Below are 20,566 nucleotides of genomic sequence, written 5' to 3' on the forward strand. Positions count from 1 at the left end.
GGCTGCTCCGACGCCGGGGGCTCGGGCTGGTGGCGTTTTGTTTGCTGGAAGGGGGGTGTGTGGGGCTGGCTGTGGGGACCCCGCGGTGGCCCTGTCCCTCCCCACACCCCGGGGACCCTGCGGTGTCCCTTCTCATCCCACAGCTGCCCCGCAGCACCGTGTGCCAGGAGGAGAAACTGGGCGACCTGGCTGACGGGGGCCGATTGTCGTGGCCGTTCAGAAGCCGTCCTCCGTCACTCTCGCCCGGCGGCACCGGGCTGTGGCATCATTAGCAAACGTCCTGCGGCTCGGGCTGTCGGGTGGCTGACGGAGTGTGGGACGGAGCCAGTGCCGGGTGCCAGACCCCCAGAGCCTCTGCGTGGGCAGGGAGAAACCTCTTCCACCATCCCGGCCACCCCTGGGACCAGCGTGGCCCAGGCAGGGGGGGCTCAGCCCAGCACCTTTCCCGCCACCGATGTCCCCTGCGCCCCGTTTGCTGACACAACCCTTTCTGCCAAATAATTGAATATCACGCCGGGATGCTGACAAGGAGACACGGGGCTCGGCTGCGGCGGGCGTGGGGGCTGCACCGTGGGTCCCCAGCTCGGGGCTGTGCCCTGCTGCAGCCACCCTCCTCTTCCTCCCGCTCCGGCTCCCCGCTGAGGGTCGCGAGGAAGAGCAGGCTCACTGGAAAGCCTGAGTGGCATTTTTCGGTTAAATCTTATGTAAATCTGCCTCCATCCTCCTTCCTCACGGTGCTAATTGGATTGCCCCGAGGAGGTTTATTTTCCCACGCAGGCCAGGGCGGGGTGGGAGTGGGGCAGTGCCGGGCGGTGAGCTGCGGGGGACGTGCCGAGCTCCCCGCTCTGCCCAAGCCGCCCGGCTCGGTGTGGCCCCGGGCTCCACGGGGCCGTGCTGGAGCCCCAGCGAGGCGAAAGAGCCGGGGAGGGAACCCCTGGCAAACCCACAGCAGCCCGGGTGGACAGAGACCGTGGTGCCGGGAGAGGCCCTCGGGACCCCTCCACCCTGAGCCCCCCACGGCCCCGTGCTGCGCCCTGGCCCGAGCTGCAGGGAGCCGAAACCTGGAGCTGCAGCCTCATCACCTCCCCGGCCACCTCCCGTGCCACTCTAACGTGCTGTCCCCTTCCCTCCCTCCCTCCCAGAGCTCCTTGGATCGGCAAAGAGAGTCAACGTCAACTTCCAAGACACCGACGGGTGAGTGGGAGCCCCGCGCAGCTCTGCTGCGGTCACGGAAATGGTGGGGTGAGCTGGGGGGGGGGGCAGATGGGGTCAGGAACGGGAGGGCATGCCCTGGGGACACGCGGCTGCAGCGCCCCGGCTCCTCCTCATCCTCGCCCCCCTGTGCAAGGTGGTGGCAGCTCCCGGGTGGTTTTGGGGGGGGATGTTGGAGCAGCCCTGCACCCGCAACAAATCCACCCTGGGCGTGCACAGGGCAGACCCAAGCTGCAGCCTCTGTGCGCTCCGCTCTGCCACCGGTGCCGTGCCTCAGTTTCCCCATCTCTGCCGTGCTCGCCCCCGGGGACGGGGTCCTGCGCAGAGCGTGGCCTTTGCCGCGCCGTGCCGGGGGGGAAGCCCCCGAGGCAGCCCTGTTGGGGGGGGGAGGGGGGGGGGGGCTGTGATTTGCACCATCTTGAGCGGATTGGAGCAGGGCGCTGGAGCGGAACACGCTGACATTTCCCAGGCAGGCGCTGGGGATCGAGCCTCCTGCGCCAGCTGTCTGCTCGCATCGCCGCTCCCCGCCGGCGGGAGCGTGGTGGCCGGGGCGTGCTCCCCACGGGGGGGCAGGGGGGGGTCACATTCCCACCCCCACCCCCCCCCCCAGCTTCAGCTGCGGGTCCTGGTGCTGGGGGGGCAGAAGGGATCGCTGCCCCGCTGCTCGCCTCCCGGGCACCCAGCAGCCGTGGGGGCTGGCGGGTCCCGCTGGGGTCCGCAGCCTGTTCCCCTGCTCCAGTGACACCGGGGTGGCCGTGGGGATGGGATGGGGACGCTGTGGGTGAGCGGGGTGGCGGGGGCCAGCGCAGAGGATGCTGCTGCCGGGAGCAGCAAGTAGGCTAGCTCCCATCCAACATCCCGGACAACCCCCCCCCACTGTGTGCCAGTGCCTGTGGTCGTGCTGCCAGGGCCAGGCTGGGGGAAGTGGGTCAGTGGGGAGACTGGCCCCCCACACCCCTGCCTCAGTGGGACACCCCCCCAACCCCCCCATGCCTCCTGTGCCCATTGCCAACAGCCCCAGCGGGTCTCAGCAGCCCCAGGGAGCATTTCATCTGCATCCATCTCACTCCAGCGTCCCCAGATCAGACCCAGGGGTGTCGTCCCCAGCTCCGGGGTGTCCCCAGCCCTGTGTCCCACCGTGGGGGTCTGCCCTACGGCTGCAGGGCCCCAGAGGATGATAAATAAAGTGAATGGGCTGGAGAACAAACTCACAGCCGCCCCCCGCACATCCCACCCTCCGGCCCTTGCTGCGTGCGGGGACGTGGCCGGCTCGTGGCTCGGCCACGGCGGGTCCCTGCGGCAGCTCTTGCTCCTGGAGGGATGTAGGGGTGGGGTTGTCCGGGGTGCTCATGCACACGGGGAGGGGGGGGGGGAGCTGCGGGAGGCAGAGTGGACGCCCCGGGGTGCCGCGGTGGGTGCTGGCTGCAACCAGGCAGGGCTGCGGAGGGGACGGGGATGTGGGACCCCCCCACACACCTCGCCCCCCGCCCTGACCCCGCGGGCGGTCCCCAGGTTCTCGGCTCTGCACCATGCGGCGCTCAACGGCAACACGGAGCTCATCTCGCTGCTGCTGGAGGCGCAGGCTGCCGTGGACATCAAGGACAACAAAGGCAAGTCCCTGCGGCCCGGCTGCGGCCCCCGCCCCCCCCACCCCGGGCACTGGCCCCAGGGGGCTCACGGGGTGCCCGTCCCCCCCGCTCGCCCGCAGGCATGAGGCCCCTGCACTACGCGGCTTGGCAGGGCAAGAAGGAGCCCATGAAAATGGTGCTGAAAGCGGGTTCTTCCGTGAACATCCCGTCAGACGAGGGCCAGATCCCCCTGCACCTGGCAGCCCAGCATGGGCACTACGACGTGGTACGGTGGGGCTGGCAGAGGGGTCGGGGGGGTTTTTTGGGGTGGGGCCTGTGCTGCCCTCCCTGCCCTCACCGAGCCGGGGGCTCTCGCTCCTCCGCAGTCGGAGATGCTCCTGCAGCACCAGTCCAACCCCTGCATCATGGACAATTCGGGGAAGACCCCCCTGGATCTGGCGTGCGAGTTTGGCCGGGTCGGGGTAAGTCCTTGAAGTGCCGGGACCCCCGATTGGGAGGGGATGGGGGGCACGGTGAGGTCCCTGGGGGTGCTGGAGCCGTCTTGGAGGGGGGAAGAGGGCAGCTCCCGGGATGGCCAAGGGTGGGGAGATGGGGGGGGGGAATGTCTGGGTGCTGGAGGAGGCGGGGGGGGGGGCAGGCAGGGGCTGGGGGGGCCGCGGCTGAGCCGCCCTTGCAGCCCTGCTCCGTCTGTGTTTGCTGAGCCAGGTGGTCCAACTGCTCCTGAACAGCAACATGTGCGCGGCGCTGCTGGAGCCCAAACCGGGGGACGCCACCGACCCCAACGGCACCAGCCCCCTGCACCTCGCCGCCAAGAACGGCCACATCGACATCATCCGGTGGGTGCCAGGGGCGGGGGGGGGGGTGTGGGGGTGGGTGTCCCTCCATCCCCACTGACACCGCCCCCCCCCATCTGCTCGCAGGCTCCTGCTTCAAGCCGGCATCGACATCAACCGGCAAACCAAGGCGGGCACGGCGCTGCACGAGGCGGCCCTGTGTGGCAAAACGGACGTGGTGCGGCTGCTGCTGGATGTAAGGGCCCCCCCCCGACCCCCCCCCCCCAGATTCCCACCCCCCCCCCCCCGCCCCAGCCCAGGGAGGGGCTGAGGGAAAGCAGTGACCCTGCAGCAGCATGCGTGCCCCTTCTGGGATGGCAGCGAGGGTCCTGGGGGGGACACGCACCAAGGCAGTGAGCTGTGCCGGTCTTGGGGGGTGGCCTGGGGGGGGGGGTCCCGGGGGGGTGTCTGCAGCGCGGGGGGGGGGCGGTGGGGTCCAGCCTCCTCCCAAGCCCTCTCCATGCCGTTGCAGAGCGGGATCAACGCCCACGTCAGGAACACCTACAACCAGACGGCTCTGGACATTGTCAACCAGTTCACCACCAGCCAGGCCAGCAAGGAGATCAAGCAGATGCTGCGGGGTAGGGGGGGGCGGGGGGGGGGGGGGAGTTATGGGGCGGCTGTGCCGGCGCTGGGGGGGGGGTGGGGATGCCGGGCTGGGGGTGAGAGCCCCCCCCCGGGGCTGGGCGGCCGGCGACGCTTCCCGCTCTGTCCCCGCAGACGCCTCGGCCGCTCTGCAGGTCCGGGCCGTCAAGGATTATTGCAACAACTACGACCTGACCAGCCTCAACGTGAAAGCCGGGGATGTCATCACCGTGAGTGTGGCGGGGGGGGGGGTCAAGGGGGGGAGGGTGGGACACGACACCGGGGCCACCCCACTGGTGACACCATCCCCTGCCCGCAGGTGCTGGAGCAGCACGCGGACGGGCGCTGGAAGGGCTGCATTCACGACAACCGGACCGGCAACGACCGCGTGGGCTACTTCCCCTCCAGCCTCGTCGAGGCCATAAGCAAACGAACAGGCAAATAATCCGCCTCCCCCCCACACCACCACCACCCCCCCCCCCCCAGCTCCCAAACCCGCAGCCCCAGGGAGCCCCGGTTCGGTCTGGTGGTGCCTGGAGGTGGGGAGGGGGGGGGGTGCAGGCGGTGAAGCCAAGCCGGGGCGATGCCCCCCATGGTGCATGTTGGGGGGTCGGTGTCCCCCACCGTGGGGCCGGTGCCTTTGCGCGTGTGGGGCTGGTGTCCCCCCGTTGTGTATGTGGGGCCGGTGTCCCCACAGAGGGTGGGGGGGGTCGGTGCCGGCAGCCCCGGCGCCAGGCCGGTGCTGGGCTGGGGGAGGCATTTGCGGTGCCGAGGGGCCCGGTGCGTGGGGAGAGCTGGGGGTGTCACTGCGGTTTGGGGGGGGCGGTGCTGCAGCAGTGGGGGCTGCAGGATCTGGTGTTTGGGGTCTGAGCAAGGCGGGGGAGCTGGGCACCAGTGCCAGCGACCCAGCGCTGCCCCATGGGGACCCTCTCCCTGGCCAGGGGCCGGCTCAGGGATCGGACCCTGCCCCCCCCCTTGCCCTGCGGCTGCCTGTCCCCGTCCCCATCCCAGGCGCGGACCCCCGGGGTGGCCCGTTGGCTGTGCCCACGGCCAGGACCGGCGTGATGGGGTGGCTTGAAAGGTCCCACATCGACCAGCTCACTGCTCCCCCCGCCCCCGGGGCAGCCACACGCTGCCCCATCCCCGACGCGATCTCGGGGGCCACGAGCAGGGAATGGTGGCACTCGACCGAGATCCCAAGGGAGCGGCGGGTGCCGGGCACGGCCGCGGGGGCTGCGGAGGAGCCACGGGCAGGGGCAGAGCCGCCCTGCGGGTGCCGGTACCCCGGGGACAAGGGGCTGTGGCTCCCCGGGGTGCAGCTGGCCCCCCAGCACCGTTGGCCAGGGTGTGGGGTTTCGTTGCCATCCCACGCAGCAGCGTTGGGGTGCAGGTGGCGGCTGGCCCCCCCCGGGTTTGGCCGGCTGGGTGCGGGGGGTGCTGGTGCTGCAGCCCCCCAGCCCGGCCGTGCCTGCAGCCCCCCCCCTCCTCCCAGGACGCCTTTACGGGGAGCGGGACCCCCGGCAGCCGGGCTGTGGGAGCCCCACGAGCTGCCGCTGCCCCGAGCGTGGGGCTGCCCCCGTGCCCGTGTCCCGCCGGGGAGCCGTGGTAGGGCCGGGGGCCGTATCCTGCCACCAGGCTGGGCCCTGCGCTGAGCTCCTGCTGCTGCTCCTCAGCTCGGCCCCGCATCACCTGGGCCTCAGTTCTGGCTTCTCCACTTTCCTTTGGTTGCTTTTTTTTGTTTGCTGCTTTTTTTTTTTTTTCCCCCTTCCTCCTTTTTTTTTTTTTTTTAATTTTTTTTTTTTTTTTTTTTTTTTGGCAGCGCTGAGCACGTCTCTCTTATTTTGATTCTTTTCATTTTGTCTCTTGTTATGTTTTATTATCAGGTTCATGGGAGACTGTAACAATCCCCCAACAGTACCAAAAGATCCCGCTCCCGGCTTACGGGGCTGCTGTGCTAAACGGTGACGCCTCGTCCCATCCGTTCCATTCCCTGCCTCCACCTCCACCTCCACCACCACATTCCCATCAGACTCTTTTCAGTTCCTTTGGCTATCGCAGGCTCTCCCCTAGCAGTGCCGACGAGCCGCGTTACGGACAAGGTAGTTCACCGCTCGCTTCGTGCTCTCCATGGATTTCTTTCTTTTCCTTTAAAGCGTGCATCGAGTCTTTTCTTTCTGCTCGGCCTCTCTCCCCTCGCCCCGTGCCGTGGCGGGGTTCGCACGCAGGTGCGTGCAAGGCGTGTGCAAGGCATGTGCAAGGCGTGTGCGTGCACACACACATGTTGCCAGGCCCCCCCCCCCCCCCCCAAAATGCCCTTTTCAGCGCTGCTGCAGCCCTGCGTGACCCCCAGCCCTGCTGCTGCCGGCACAGCCCACCCTCACCCCGCCGTGTCCCCGGCTGGGTCCCCTGGATGGGGGGGGGGGTCCAGGTGTGCGGGGACCCCCAAAACCACCCTCCAGGCTCTGTGCTGGGGGTCTGACCCCCACCGAGCCGGGGCTGTGCGCCGAGAGCGGGAAGGGGCTGCAGTGCCGGGGCCGGGGGGGGGGTGTGCTGCTCTCAGGGCTGGCACCCTGGGGACCGTCCCCGCACCGCGGGTGGGTGACGGGTGCTGCGTGTTGGTGTGTCGGGAGCACCCAGAGAGCAGATATTTGGCGGGGGGGGGGTTGCAGGGGTGCAGCCCGTGCCGTGCCCACGGGGGCTGCCGATGGCTGGCTGGGGGCTGGGGGGGGGGCGGTGTGTGTGTGTCTTTGCATGTACCGTGGTGGCAGCGGTTGTGCTGGGAGAGCACCGGGCTGGCCACGCTGGTGACGAGGACAAGGCAGAGGAACTTTTCCGCGGGGACTCTGTGTCCCCGCTGGGTCTCACGGGGCTCCCCTCGGTGTGGCCGCGGCACGCGCAGCCCGGGGACGCCTCAGCCCCATCGCGGCGCGGCCGTTGGTCCCCCCGCCTGCTCCTTCGGTGACTTTATCACCCCGTACCGTCCCCGTCCTGCTCCGGGCCGGTTGCTAACGGCCTGAGCGGCTTAACGAACAAAACCAGCGTGGGCAGTGGCAGGGTGGCCGTGTCCTGGGGCCGGTGACGGGGTTGGGCTCCTCGGTGGCCGGTGACGGGGCTGTGGCAGTGCCGGGCTTCGCAGGGCTCTCGTCCGTCTCACCCGATGCTGTTCTCAACGCCGGGCGGCCCCGGTGCGGGCAGGACCCGGCAGCGCGGTGAGCCGGTGAGGGGATGGTGCTTTACGGAGGGGACACACACACACACACACCCCGGGTCCCCTCACCCACTGCTGTGTCACCATGGGGCACCCTGAGGAGCGCCGGGGCGGGGGGGGTTCAGCACCTGGTGCACGTTCTCCCCCAGACGGGTGCAGGCAGCTGCAGGGGCCCTTGGCTGAGGGACAGCGGGGTGGGGACCCTGGTCCCCACCGCTCGAGTTTGCCCCGTCCCCTTTGCTCCCCCACACCGGGTCACGTCCCCATCCTGCTCCGCACAGGGTTGGCACAGTCCCTGTCGCCTGCACGGGCTGAGCAGGGGCACTGGGGACCCTCACCCCCCCCCCCCCCCCCACCAGATCTGGCCGCAGGGTGGGGATGTCCCAAGCTGGTCACTGTCACCCCGAGCCAGCTGCTTGTTAGGGGGGGATAAGCCCCCCATGGGACAGCGCTGGCATCCCTGGGCACTGCCATGGCCGGGGACCCCCACGCCTTCGCTGCGGGGTTTTCCCGGCGTGCGGCAGTGACGGGCCCCGGGGTCACCCCTCCCTGTGCCACCCCGGTGCGGGGGCCACGCCGGCCTGACGGCTGCTCTCTCTGCTCTGCCGCCAAGGGTCCCGTGGGGCCGACATGAGCCCGTCCCACCTCTCGCCGTCGCAGGGCGGATCGGCCGCGCCGGCTCCCGCCGAGGAGATCTGGGTGCTGCGGAAACCCTTCGCAGGTACGGCGGGTGCGCGCTGCTGGGACCCCCACAGCCCCCCCCCCCCTTCCCCTCCCCTTGCCCCCTGGGGTGGCGGGGGGCTCGGTGCCCTGACGGCATCTCCTCTCTCTCCGCGCAGGTGGTGACCGCAGCAGCCTGGGCAGCACGGGCAGCGTGGCCTCTGCCCGCAGCTCGGGGAGCGGGCAGAGCGCGGGCAGCGGGGCGCACGCCCTGCACGCTGGCTCCGAAGGCGTCAAGGTAAGGCGAGCCCCGAGGTGGCCGTGCCAGCCTGCGGTGACATTTGGGTTCCGTTCCCAGTCCTGGCACCGGCGCTCGCCCTGGGGCAGGACGTTTGCTGCCTTGGCAGTCCCCGCCGGGACTGATGCTCGGCTGGGTGCTGTGGGGTCCCACCAGCACCCAGCGTGCCCCCCCCCCCCAGCACCCGCAGCTGGCCCTGACGGTGCCCACCGGCGTGTCCCCTCCTGGCCGGTCCCCAGCTGCTGGCTCAGCCCCCGGCGCGACGTCGGGGCCGGGCAGGGGCTGCTGGCGTGGGGAGGGGCCGGCCGAGGCTGCTGCCGTGCCTGTGCTGCCGCTCTCTGGGTGCCTCTGCACAGTGCACTGCCCTGCACTGCCCTGCCCTGCACTGCCCTGCACTGCCCTGCCCTGCACTGCCCTGCCCTGCCCTGCACTGCCCTGCACTGCCCTGCCCTGCCCTGCACTGCCCTGCCCTGCCCTGCCCTGCCCTGCCCTGCACTGCCCTGCCCTGCACTGCACTGCCCTGCCCTGCCCTGCACTGCCCTGCCCTGCCCTTCACTGCCCTGCCCTGCCCTGCCCTGCCCTGCACTGCACCGCACTGCACTGCCCTGCCCTGCCCTGCCCTGCCCTGCCCTGCCCTGCACTGCCCTGCCCTGCACTGCACTGCCCTGCCCTGCCCTGCACTGCCCTGCCCTGCCCTTCACTGCCCTGCCCTGCCCTGCACTGCACTGCCCTGCCCTGCACTGCACTGCACTGCCCTGCACTGCCCTGCCCTGCCCTGCCCTGCCCTGCCCTGCCCTGCACTGCCCTGCCCTGCCCTGCACTGCACTGCCCTGCACTGCCCTGCACTGCACTGCCCTGCACTGCCCTGCCCTGCACTGCATGCTGCGTGCTGCCGCCAGCGTGCTGCCTGCTGCAAGCGCTGCACTGCACATCCCCCGGCCGAGGCACCGTGTGCCCCCCCCCCCCCCCCCAAGCAGGCTGGGTGCAGGGGCTCTGCGTGCCCCCAAACCGAGCCCCGCGCTGCCGGCCGTGGGGACCCCGCTTTGCCGGCAGCGGAGATGGGGGCCCGGCAGCTCGGGCTGGCAGCCTGTGCCGGGGGTGCATCAGGCTGGATTCGGGGTGCAGGGGAGGGACACACGCACACGCACACACACACACACACACACTCAGCTTCTCCCGCTGCCTGCCAAGCACCATCTGTGCTGCTCCCGCTCTCCCCGCTGCAGCCCCAGGCTGCTGCACCCCTCCCTTGCCCACCCTCACCCGGGGCTGGCAGCACCCGCGGTGTCGCCCCCCCCCCCCCCCCCCACCTCACCGCCCCCCGCTCGCCTCACTCTCCTGCCTGCTCTCCCCCCCGCTTTCCTCGGGGTGTTTTTCAGCTGCTGGCAACGGTCCTTTCCCAGAAGGCTTCTGCGCAAGAGACTGTCGTGGGCGATGGGCCGGCCAAGGCGCAGGACATCCCCGCAGGTGCGTGTCGCCGGCCGCCGGCTGCCGGGAGCAGGAGGAGCCCTGGCCCTGCCGCGGGCGTGCCGTGGATCCCGGGATTTGTCTTTTTTTGTTTTTTTTATTGCCACGGCACCCATCGCCAGAAGAAAAACGTGTGGGTAAAAAATGACTCTCTCGCCTTTCGGCTGCTGCCAGGCCTTCTCCTGCCTCGGTTAGTGGGGGGGACCCCGTGGGGGGCGTGGGGGGGGGGTGGCGTGGGCAGGCGGGGGGGGCGGCAGCGCTCCTCCCCCCGGCCCCCCCCGCCAGTCCCGCCGGAGCCCGAGCTGGGGTCCCCCCCCGCCGTTGCCATCCGGGGGGGGGCTGTGGGGAGCATGGCCACGGCGCGGGGGTGCCCACGCCGTGGGGGAGGCACACGCTGGGCTGGGGGGGGGGAGGGAGTGGAGGGGGGGGGGGCGAGAAGGGAGGGGAGGTGGGGTGCAGCTGGGAGATGCACAGGCGAGGAGGATGCACACGTGGGGGATGAATGTGTGGGGGGATGCCCGGGCTGCGGAGATGCAGACGGAGGAGTGGGGGGGGGGACGCACGCACAGAAGGGAGGGTGCACACGTTGAGGTTTGGGGGGGGCGGGGGGGGGGGTGGAGTGGGGAGGGAGGGAAGCACATGCTGGAGAGATGCACACGCAAGTGGGATGCAGACGGGAGGGAGATGCACCCGGCAGAGAGATGCACACGGGAGGAGGGTGCCCACGCAAGTGGGATGCAGCTGCCAGGAGGATGCACACGCAAGGAGGATGTGCACGCACACACATACACACACACACACATGCACACACGGTGGGGGGGGTGCACACGCACACACATGCCGCCTGTACACGCACACACGGAGGATGCAGTTGCCAGTGAAGCGGGGTGGGAGGAGAAGAGGCTGCTTTTGCTGGTCCTGATCAGAAACATGAGGCAGAAATTAGAAATTTCTGGGCAGCCCTCGTCACCCCCAGGGCTGGCGAAGGCACCAGCGGGAGGGTGGGCACCGCGGCGGGGGGGGGGGTGCTGGGGGACAAGGCAGCTCGTGCCAGCTCGCCCTCCCCAGCTGGACCCCTCGCTGCGGGGCATGGCGGGGGGATGAGCCCTGGTGTGGGGTGGTGGCACGGGGCCGGGGGGCTCTGGGGAGGTGGGCAGCCAGGGAACCACCCGCTCCGCTCCCACCGCAGCTGGATCCCGCTGCAGCACCCCGGCCGCGCTGGGGGCTCGCCTGGCTCTGGGTGGGTGGGCACCCCGATCAGTGAGGGGTGCTGTGACCCAATGGCAGACCCCCACCACCCCTGCCCATCCCGGGGGAGTGGACCCTGCGTCCAGGGCACCCCGAGGTGCTGGGGTGGGTGTTGCTCTCTCATGCCCTGCCGACCCGGGGGGCCGTGGCTGTGCCATCCCACCCGGGACGGGGGTTTGGCCGGAGCCCAGGGGCCGCGCAGCCCCCAGCCCCGCTGACCGCCACCTCTCCGGCAGGTTCGTCGCGGTCGCAGAGCGTGGCCAGCTCCCCGTACGCCCCCCAGCCCCCCGCCGAGCCCCAGCTGAAGAAGATGGAGCCGCCGTCGGAGGGGAAGGTGAGTGGGGAGGGCTGGGGTGGCGTGGGGACCCCCACGGGGTTGTGGTGATGCTGGGGCACGGCCGTGCGGCAGGGCCACCCACCCCCCACCCCCCAGCACCCGTAGCCACCGTTGCTTTGGCACCCCTGTGAAGGGACCGTCAATTCTGGCGTGGCTCTGGGTGCAGTGCCCGTGGGGTGCTGTGCCGTGCCGGGAGCCAGCGGCGTGAGTCATCCCTGCGGCTGCTGGCCCCCCCCCCCCCCCCCCCCTTCCCTGCTCCACGGCACCAGCCCCCCGCACGCCCCGGGGTACAGCCAGCCTGGGGAGCCCCGCTGCGGTGCCGGAACGTGGATGGGTGTGGGGACAGCCCCGGGGGGGGGGACGTGGGTGCCCGTCCCCGGGGTTACCCCAAGCCGTGCCGTCCCTCTCGCCCCAGAGCTCGGAGGCCGTGTACCAGTGGCTCTGCAAGTTCCAGCTGCAGCTCTACGCTCCCAACTTCATCAACGCCGGCTACGACATCACCACCATTAGCCGGATGACGCCGGAGGTGAGGCTGCGGGGACACCGGGGCTGGCCAGTGCCACTGGGAGTGGGGCACGGCCAGTGTGGAGCAGCACTGACCCTCCCCGCCCCCCAACTCTGCCCCAGGACCTCACGGCCATCGGTGTCACCAAGCCGGGGCACAGGAAGAAGATCGCCTCTGAGATCAACAACCTCAACATCCCCGAGTGGCTGCCGGAGTACAAGCCGGTAAGGGCGGCGAAGCCACATCCAAGGTGGCAACTGGTCCCCTCCCTGTCCCCTCCAGGGTGGCGTGGGGGGGGCAAGGGTGGGAGCTGGCTCACCGCCGCCAGCGTCCCACGGTCCCAAAACCGCGCACGTCCCCTCCCGACAGCCCAGGGGCTGTCAGGCTGGTGCCAGCTTGTCACCACCTGGACGGGACACGGTGTCCCCTGCCCCGTCGGCCGGGCGCAGCTTTGGGCTTCCCATGGGAACGGGGCTGGGCATGGCCCCGGGTGCTTGCGGAGCACGGGGACAGCGGTGGGGACAAGGGGAGTCGCCTGGGGCTGTCCCCGGCGAGGCGGGATCATGGCATGGCGCGGGTGCTGCGGTGCGGGGGGGATGCCGGGGCCAGACCCCGCTGCCAGCCGGTGCTGAGCTGTGTCCCCCCGTGTCCCCCGCGTCCCCCTCCACCCCAGGCCAACCTGGCGCTGTGGCTCTCCATCATCGGCCTGTCCCAGTACTACAAGGTGCTGGTGGAGAACGGCTACGAGAACATCGACTTCATCACCGACATCACCTGGGAGGACCTGCAGGAGATCGGCATCACCAAGCTGGGTAAGGTCCGGCGCCGCGGCGCTGGCTGCGGTGGCCCCCGGCGGCGGCGCTGATGCCCGGTGCTGTCCCCAGGCCACCAGAAGAAGCTGATGCTGGCGGTGAAGAAGCTGGCGGAGCTGCAGCGCGCCGAGCTGGGCAAGTACGAGCCGGGCACGCTGAAGAGGAAGGCGGCGGCGGCGGCGTGCCCGGAGGTGCTGGCCATCGAGTCCCCCCCGCCGGAGCCGCCCGAGTGCCAGTCGCCCAAGATGACCACCTTCCAGGACAGCGAGCTCAGCAGCGAGCTGCAGGTGGCCATGACCGGCGAAGCCCCCGAGGAGCCCCCCGAGAAGGCGGCGAACCCCGCGGCCCCCGGCTACCGCTCGCCCCCAGGGCTGGGCGGCCGCGCCAGGCTGATGAGCAGCTCGCAGGAGCTGCTGGGGGACGGCCCGCGGGCCCCCCCGGCCTCCGCCATCTCCAAGAGCCAGGAGTACCTGGCGGAGGGGGCCGGCGAGGGCCCCCCCGCGCCGCCCAAGGAGGGACGCCCACCCCGGCACGGCCACCCCGTCAAGCGTGCCAGCGTGCCACCGGTGCCCGGCAAGCCCCGGCAGCCCTTCCCGCCTTCCGCCGGGCAGCTGACGCCGCCGCAGACCCCCGGCAAACCGCGGCCCCCCTCCCCGCAGGGCCCCCACGCCACCGCCAAGGTGAAGCCCACCCCGCAACTGCTGCCGCCGGGCGAGCGCCCCGCGTCCCCCCGCTCCCTGCCCCAGTCGCCCACCCACCGTGGCTTCGCCTACGTCCTGCCGCAGCCCGCCGAGGGCGAGGGGGGACCCCCGGGGGTGCCCGTCCTGCCCGTCTCGGTGCCGGTGCTGTGCCTCCCGCCGGCGGGCGAGGGTGAGGAGGAGCCGGGGAGGCCGAAGAAGCGGGCGCACAGCTTGAACCGCTACGCCGCCTCCGACAGCGAGCAGGAGCGGGACGAGCTGCTGGTGCCGGACGCGGGGCCTTACGCCACCGTCCAGCGGCGCGTGGGGCGCAGCCACTCGGTGCGGGCACCCGCCGGCGGCGACAAGAACGTCAACCGCAGCCAGTCCTTCGCCGTCCGCCCCAAGAAGAAGGGGCCCCCGCCGCCCCCGCCGAAGCGCTCCAGCTCCGCCATCTCCAGCGCCGGCATGGCCGAGGACTTCCCCAAGGAGGGCGAGGGCGAGGCGGCCGCCGGGCCCCCCCCGCCCACCACCACCACCACCGCCGCCGCCGAGGGGGAGAGCCGCCGGGAGCAGCGGCGAGCCAGCGACCTGGGGGGCAGCGTGGACACGGGCAGCGCCGGCAGCGTGCGCAGCATCGCGGCCATGCTGGAGATGTCCTCCATCGGCGGGGGGGGCCCGGGCGCTGGCGCTGCAGAAGCCGCCCGGGGCCGGCGGGCCGGCGGGCAAGGCGCCTGAGGGCTACTACCTGCAACCGGGGGCTCCCCCGGGCAGCCCCGAGCGCGCCCGCGTAGCCACCGTCCTGGCCACCGTCAAGCACAAAGAGGCCATCGGGCTGGACGGGGAGGTGGTGAACCGGCGCCGGACCATCAGCGGCCCCGTCACCGGGCTGGTGGCCGCCGCTCGCCGCGAGCGTGCCGACAGCCTGCGGTCGGAAGCCGGCGGCGACGGCCCCGGTGACCGGCTGCGGGTGGAGCGCGGCGGCTCCCCGGACGGCATCCCCTTCGCCGAGGAGGGCAACCTCACCATCAAGCAGCGCCCGCGGCCCCTGGGGCCGGCCCGGGGGGAGACGGGCGAGGGGTTGTCCCCAGCCCACCGCCACGGGGACCTGGGCAAGGTGGAGGCCAGCGCCACGCTCAAGCGGCGGATCCGGGCCAGGCAGAGCCAACAGGACGGCGTCCGCTTCGTCCTCACCGAGTCCGACACCGTCAAGCGCCGGCCCAAAGCCAAGGACAAGGAGCCGGCGCTGGAGCCCCCCACGCTCGCCGTCTACCAGAACGGCACCGGCACCGTCAAACGGCGGCCGCCCCCCGAGCTGAGCGGGGCCGAGCCGCCCCCCACCCCGCCGCCCGCCGCCCGCCCCGACGGCCCTGACTACGCCCCGGTGCCCGCCGAGCCCAAGAAGCCCTTCAAGCCGCCGGTGTCCCCCAAACCCGTGCTGACGCAGCCGCCCCAGAAGGTCCCAGGGCCGCCGGCACCCATCCCCAAAAAGGTGCCCATCCCGAGCCCCGGCAGCCCAGGTAGGTGCCCCCCCCACCCCACCCCACCCGCCTCCCCCCGGCGTGAGCACCGCAGCGGGGGGGATCCCACCCCGTCCCACCCCCTTGCTGCCCCTCTCCCTTCTCTCCGCAGAGGTGAAGAGGGTCCACGGCACGCCGCCCCCCGTCTCCCCCAAGCCTGTGCCGCCCCCCACGGCGCCCAAGCCCCCCAAACCCCACGCCGCCATCCAGTCGGTGAGCGCCGGTTCCACGCCGGCCCCGTCCCCGGCCCGGCAGCTGGGCACCGCCGCCGCCAAGCCCTCCAGCACGCCGCCCTCGCTCTGCTCCAGCCCCGCCAAGCCCCTCTCGCCCGGCGCCCAGCCCCAGCAAGTGCCGGTGAAGCCGCCGCGCTCCGCCATCGCCGGCCCCTCCGCCGACAGCGCCGGCCCCGAGCTGGCGCAGCAGAAGCTGGAGGAGACGAGCGCGTCCCTGGCCGCCGCGCTGCAGGCCGTGGAGGAGAAGATCAAGCAGGAGGACAGTCAAGCGGCAGAGTAAGGACAGGGAGGGGGGTTCTGGGGGGGGGGGGGGGGCGGCTGGTGGTCTCTGGGGAGGGAGCGGGGCTGCGCTGTGCCACTGAGCTGCGGCGGGGGGGGGGGGGGGGGGGCTGTGGGGAGGGATGGGTGGGTGTGGGGTTGTGCCACTGTGGTGGGAGCGGGACTGTGCCGGGGGTGATGTTTGCTGGGGGGGACAGTGTGCCGGAGCGCCACGGGGGTGGTGGTGCTGGGGGGGGGGGATGCTGTGCTGGAGACCCACAGGACAGGAGTGGTGGTCCTGGGGGTGCCAGAGCAGCGTGGGCGGGGCGGGGGGGCGGGCCTGGGTATGGGGGTGTGCTGGGGGCTGCCTTGGAGAGGTGACACTGGGGGACACGGAGACAGAGCAGCGTGGGGCTGAGCTGGCCCCCCGCTGTGGGGTGGCACTGGGGAGGTGACACTGGGGGACACGGAGCCGGAGCAGCGTGGGGCTGAGCTGGCCCCCGCTGTGGGGTGACACTGGGGACACGGAGACAGAGCAGCGTGGGGCTGAGCTGCCCCCGCTGTGGGGTGGCACTGGGGAGGTGACACTGGGGGACACGGAGCCGGAGCAGCGTGGGGCTGAGCTGGCCCCCGCTGTGGGGTGGCACTGGGGACACGGAGACAGAGCAGCGTGGGGCTGAGCTGGCCCCCGCTGTGGGGTGGCACTGGGGAGGTGACACTGGGGGACACGGAGCCGGAGCAGCGTGGGGCTGAGCTGGCCCCGGCTGTGGGGTGGCACTGGGGAGGTGACACTGGGGGACACAGAGCCGGAGCAGCGTGGGGCTGAGCTGCCCCCGCTGTGGGGTGGCACTGGGGAGGTGACACTGGGGGACACAGAGCCGGAGCAGCGTGGGGCTGAGCTGCCCCCACTGTGGGGTGGCACTGGGGGACACGGAGACAGAGCAGCGTGGGGCTGAGCTGGCCCCCGCTGTGGGGTGGCACTGGGGAGGTGACACTGGGGGACACGGTGCTGAGCGCCGCTGGGCGGGTGGGGGGCGGTGGGGTGGGGTGTGTGCGCGGCGCCGCTGCCCCACGCGCTGACCCGTTTCCCCCCGTCCCGTCCCCCCCCCCCTCACCCAGCTCGGCCGCGGAGTCGAAGAGCACCGTGAGCATCCTGGACGACATCGGCAGCATGTTCGACGACCTGGCGGACCAGCTGGACGCCATGTTGGAGTGAGGGGCACCAAGGCCCCCGCGAACCTCAGGGCTTACGTGGGCACAAGGGCACAACGATCCACGACACCCCCCCCCCCCCCAATCCTCCTCCCCTCCTCAACATCCCCCCCCCCCCGGGCCCCCCCGGCCTGCCCCATCCCCTTTGTACAGCCGTCCCCTCCCGGACATCCCGTCCCTCGGGGTTTGCACAAAGAAGAAGATACCTCAGGATTGTGCTCACGGACTCGGCGCCGGCTCCGGCAGGACTCCCTTTTGCAAAAGCAAAAAAACAAAACAAAAAAAAAAACCAACAGAAGAAATGAAGCAACACGCCCTGGACCGAAAAGGCGCCCACCGGCTGCCGGGGGTGCGGGGGGGTCTCTCCCCCCACCTGCCCGGTGGTGGCCACGGCCCCAATGTAGCACAAGCCCTGCCCGGCGCGGTGGCGCAGCCGCGTGTCGCCGGTGGCGTTTGCTGGTGGCGGGTGGGCAAATGCACTTGGGTTTCTTTTCTCCTTTTTTTTTTTTTTTTTTATATAGATATATATATATTTTTTTTTAATTATTTTTTTTATTTTTTTTAAATTTTCTTTCTCCGTTGGCGTTTGCCGGGGGCGGGCAGGGCGCGGGGTCCCGCCGCGGCATCGCACGAGCCTTGGGCTGGCGTGGGGGATGCTCCGTGGGGCGGGGGGGGGGGGGGGATGCTCCCCGAGGGGCCCGGCCGTGGGGCTCCCCTTCGCAGGGCGGGGGCTCACCTCAGGCGTGAAAAAAGGGTTTTTTTTTTTTTTTTTTTTTTTTGTTTGTTTGTTTGTTTGCTTTTTGTTTGTTTGTTTGTTTTTTTGGGGGATTTTTTGTTGTTTTTCTTTGCGTTGGTTGTGAAATGGGGAGCGAACGCCCCGTCTCGGGGCCCTCGGCGGTGCGGGGGGGCAGCGGGACGTGCCCCTGCCCGGCCCCTCCCCGCAGCGGGGGGGGGGGGGTGGACAGTGATAAGCTATAAAGAAGTATTAATTTATTGGCGGGGAAAAAAAAAAAAAGAAAAAAATATAAACCAGATTTTCCCCCACCCCCCGAAATAATAAAAAGAATAAACTTTAACAAATATATATTTAAAAGATTTTAAAAATATTAGCAATTATATATAAAGCAGTTTAAAAGAAATCAAGAGAAAACTGGATTTTAGCTTGAGAAAAACTATTAGATTATACTAAGCTGTGTGTCTTGTGGCAAACTCATTCTAAGAGTAGCACAATATTTACCTTTTCTCCGGGTGGAAGGTACGTGCGAGCAGTTCTGTTCGGGTCTTTCCGTTGGGATTCAGTGTCACGTCTTTATTTTTACACCGTTAAGAACTCAAAGGATGTGCCTTGTTTTATGGACGTTTTCGTTAATTCTTATACTGGAGGTGTTTGATTTCTTTTGGAGTGTCTTCAGGGTTTGGTTTTGTTTATTACTCTTTTTTTTTTTTTTTTTTTTGTTCTTTTTCCCAGCATTTCTTTGGTGTGCGCGTGTGTGGGTGTGCGTGTGTGTGCACGCGGGGGGTGCGTGTGCTCGCGTGTGTTCTCCGGGACGCACCGCTGTATATTCATGTATAAACTGGAGTTGGAGTCTGGTTCAGTCGCTTGAGTCCTGATGAATGCATTTTTTGCTTGTGGTTTCAAAACGAAGTGTTGCTGTTCCTTTCTTTTCTTGAGACGTAGAGTGGTCTCTCCCTCCACCTTCCTCTCCCTCCCTCTTTCCCCCACCCCCCCCCCCCCCCGCCCCGTCTCTCCCATTGTGGTCACTGATCCAGATGTGTTTGGCACAACTTTGAAATTTCTTTTAAAAAAAAAACAAAACAAAAAACAACAAAAAAGACTTTAAAAATAGTAAAAAAAAAAAAAAAAATCACCCGCCTGAAAATATCTGTTGAAAAGAAAAAATATGTATCTAAAAAAATTAATCCATAAAGTTCTACATGATGGATATATACATATATATATTTTTTATGATTAAGTTATGGACTCTGTATCGTATCCCATCTGTCAAGCTATGCATCTTGGTGCTTCTCCCTGCTCCTCTGTGCTTAGATTTCACCTCTACTTGTCTTATTCTTCCTATTCTGAATAGTAGATGGCTCGTGGTGCTGTGAAGAAGTTTGCTCCTATACGAAGTCTGGCAACAAATATTTAAAGAAAAATAATAAAAAAAAACCAAAACCAAAACCCCTCCCAGTCTGCCAGCGCTGTTTGTGTCCAAAAACCATCGACCATCACGTGCGCTGGCTCCTGCCGTGTGGCCGGGCCGGGTGAGCGGCTGTGGGGGTCCTGGGGGGGGGGGGGTTGGAGGAGGCTGTGGGGGTCCCAGGGGGGGTGGAGGAGGCCCTGGGGGTCCCAGGGGGGTGGGTGGCCGTGGGGGGTCCCGGGGGAGGTGGGGGAGGCTGTGGGGGTCCTGGGGTGGGTGGAGGAGGCCGTGGGGGTCCCGGGGGGGTTGGGTGGCGGTGGGGGTCCCAGGGGAGGTGGGGGAGGCTGTGGGGGTCCTGGAGGGGGGGGGTGGCCGTGGGGGTCCCAGGGTGGGTGGAGGAGGCCGTGGGGGTCCCGGGGGGGTGGGTGGCGGTGGGGGTCCCAGGGGAGGTGGGGGAGGCTGTGGGGGTCCCAGGGGGGTGTGGGTGGCCGGGGGGGGGCGTGGGTGGTCGGGGGGGGTCCTGGTGTGGGGGGGTGGGTGGCCGGGGGGGTGCCGGGCTGTGCTGGCACAGGACACGCGGGTGGGTGGGTCGTCGTGGCGTGGTCGGGACTTGCCGGGGGTACGTGCTATGGGGGGGGCAGCCCGGCCAGCTGGGAACTTGCTCTCCCCCCAAGTGGGCAATCCCTGGCCCCCCCCCCCCCAAGTTTGTCACAGCGGGGGCCGTGGCCGTGCCCACCCCCCCGGGGCAGCACCCGTGGGGCGGGCGGGCGGGTTGCAGGCTGGAGCTGCCCCCGGACCAGTGCTGGCCACTGGCTCCCACCGGGAGCCTGCAATAACTCACGCTGGCCAGGAAGAACAGCTCTTTCTGCTTTTATTGTCAATGAAGAAATAACCAAATCTATATTACAATCTTAAAAACAGTAGAAAATGTGAGTAAAAATGCAACGGAGGCTTTTTCTCTTTAATGTGGAGACCATTATTACAGGGTGGCGAACAATGGGCTTGTGTTATTTGAGAACTAGCTGTGGCATAAAAATCGTACCTGGCTACTCAAGAAAACACCCTCTTCCCAGATGGATCAGCCTGACATCTTGGCAGTAAAATTAAATACTAGAGAGAGAAAGGGGCCGGGGTCCCAACCCAGGGCAAGGCCTAACGCTCAGGTCGCGCATTTACAAGGGGACCGGCCTCCCGGCGTCGCTGCCCTGGCCAGGCCGGCTCCCGCCTGTGCCAAGCGTTGCCATTCGGGCCCGTCACTGGCCAAGGGCCACCGTGCAGCTGCCCCGGTGGCCCAGGTTCCCCCCCGGCCCTGGCCCCAGAGGATGCTCCCCAGCTCGGGGTGGGGGGGGGGGGGGATGCGGGGCAGAGGAGGGGCACCCTGCGGCGCGCGAGGCGCTGGGCACCCCGAGGGCTTTTCCTCTGATTTTCTAAATCACACCCGGCAGAGGTGGGGGGACGTGGGGAGCACCCGCGGGGCAGACCCGCCCTGAGAGCTGCCAGCCGGGGTCCGTGCAGGGGGGGGAACCGGCCCGGGGGGGGCAGCAGGCAGCGGTTATCTCAGAGTGGCGGTAGTCACCCGGCGGGCCGACGGAGGGGAGCGGTTTTTGGTCGTTCAGTGTGTGCGGAGCCCTCGCTAGCAGGTCCAGACCTGTGGAGGAGAGACAACAGGCACCCGTGGCAGGGACTGTTCTGAGACAACAGGCACCCACGGCAGGGACTGTTCTGAGAGACAACAGGCACCGACGGCAGGGACTGTTCTGAGACAACAGGC

At 68.7% G+C, this 20,566-nt stretch overlaps 2 protein-coding genes across 4 annotated transcripts in view; one reads left to right on the plus strand and one right to left on the minus strand.

Moving 5' to 3' along the window:
- CASKIN1 (CASK interacting protein 1) overlaps positions 1-18,838 on the plus strand; it is a 31,995-nt gene extending 13,157 nt beyond the window's left edge. Inside the window, exons 2-21 of the mRNA XM_042798305.1 lie at positions 1,143-1,194; positions 2,725-2,822; positions 2,921-3,066; positions 3,167-3,262; positions 3,507-3,637; positions 3,722-3,830; positions 4,107-4,215; positions 4,355-4,449; positions 4,539-4,656; positions 8,041-8,148; positions 8,267-8,385; positions 9,765-9,852; positions 11,337-11,434; positions 11,853-11,963; positions 12,065-12,166; positions 12,616-12,754; positions 12,827-14,124; positions 14,162-14,951; positions 15,064-15,460; positions 16,562-18,838. Of these exons, the coding sequence (XP_042654239.1) occupies positions 1,143-1,194; positions 2,725-2,822; positions 2,921-3,066; positions 3,167-3,262; positions 3,507-3,637; positions 3,722-3,830; positions 4,107-4,215; positions 4,355-4,449; positions 4,539-4,656; positions 8,041-8,148; positions 8,267-8,385; positions 9,765-9,852; positions 11,337-11,434; positions 11,853-11,963; positions 12,065-12,166; positions 12,616-12,754; positions 12,827-14,124; positions 14,162-14,951; positions 15,064-15,460; positions 16,562-16,658 (4,301 nt within the window). The 3' untranslated portion in view covers positions 16,659-18,838. The remainder of the gene's footprint in view (positions 1-1,142; positions 1,195-2,724; positions 2,823-2,920; positions 3,067-3,166; positions 3,263-3,506; positions 3,638-3,721; positions 3,831-4,106; positions 4,216-4,354; positions 4,450-4,538; positions 4,657-8,040; positions 8,149-8,266; positions 8,386-9,764; positions 9,853-11,336; positions 11,435-11,852; positions 11,964-12,064; positions 12,167-12,615; positions 12,755-12,826; positions 14,125-14,161; positions 14,952-15,063; positions 15,461-16,561) is intronic.
- An 811-nt stretch (positions 18,839-19,649) lies between these two features.
- Positions 19,650-20,566, minus strand: part of TRAF7 (TNF receptor associated factor 7) — a 47,327-nt gene continuing 46,410 nt past the window's right edge. For all 3 annotated transcript variants that reach the window (XM_042798301.1, XM_042798302.1, XM_042798300.1), the window contains one exon: positions 19,650-20,443. In XM_042798301.1, coding sequence (XP_042654235.1) covers positions 20,429-20,443 — 15 coding nt within the window. In that variant the 3' untranslated portion in view covers positions 19,650-20,428. The remainder of the gene's footprint in view (positions 20,444-20,566) is intronic.

This window comes from Tyto alba, unplaced genomic scaffold (genome assembly GCF_018691265.1).
Source record: "Tyto alba isolate M040663 unplaced genomic scaffold, T.alba_DEE_v4.0 Super-Scaffold_28, whole genome shotgun sequence".
Lineage (NCBI taxonomy): Eukaryota > Metazoa > Chordata > Aves > Strigiformes > Tytonidae > Tyto > Tyto alba.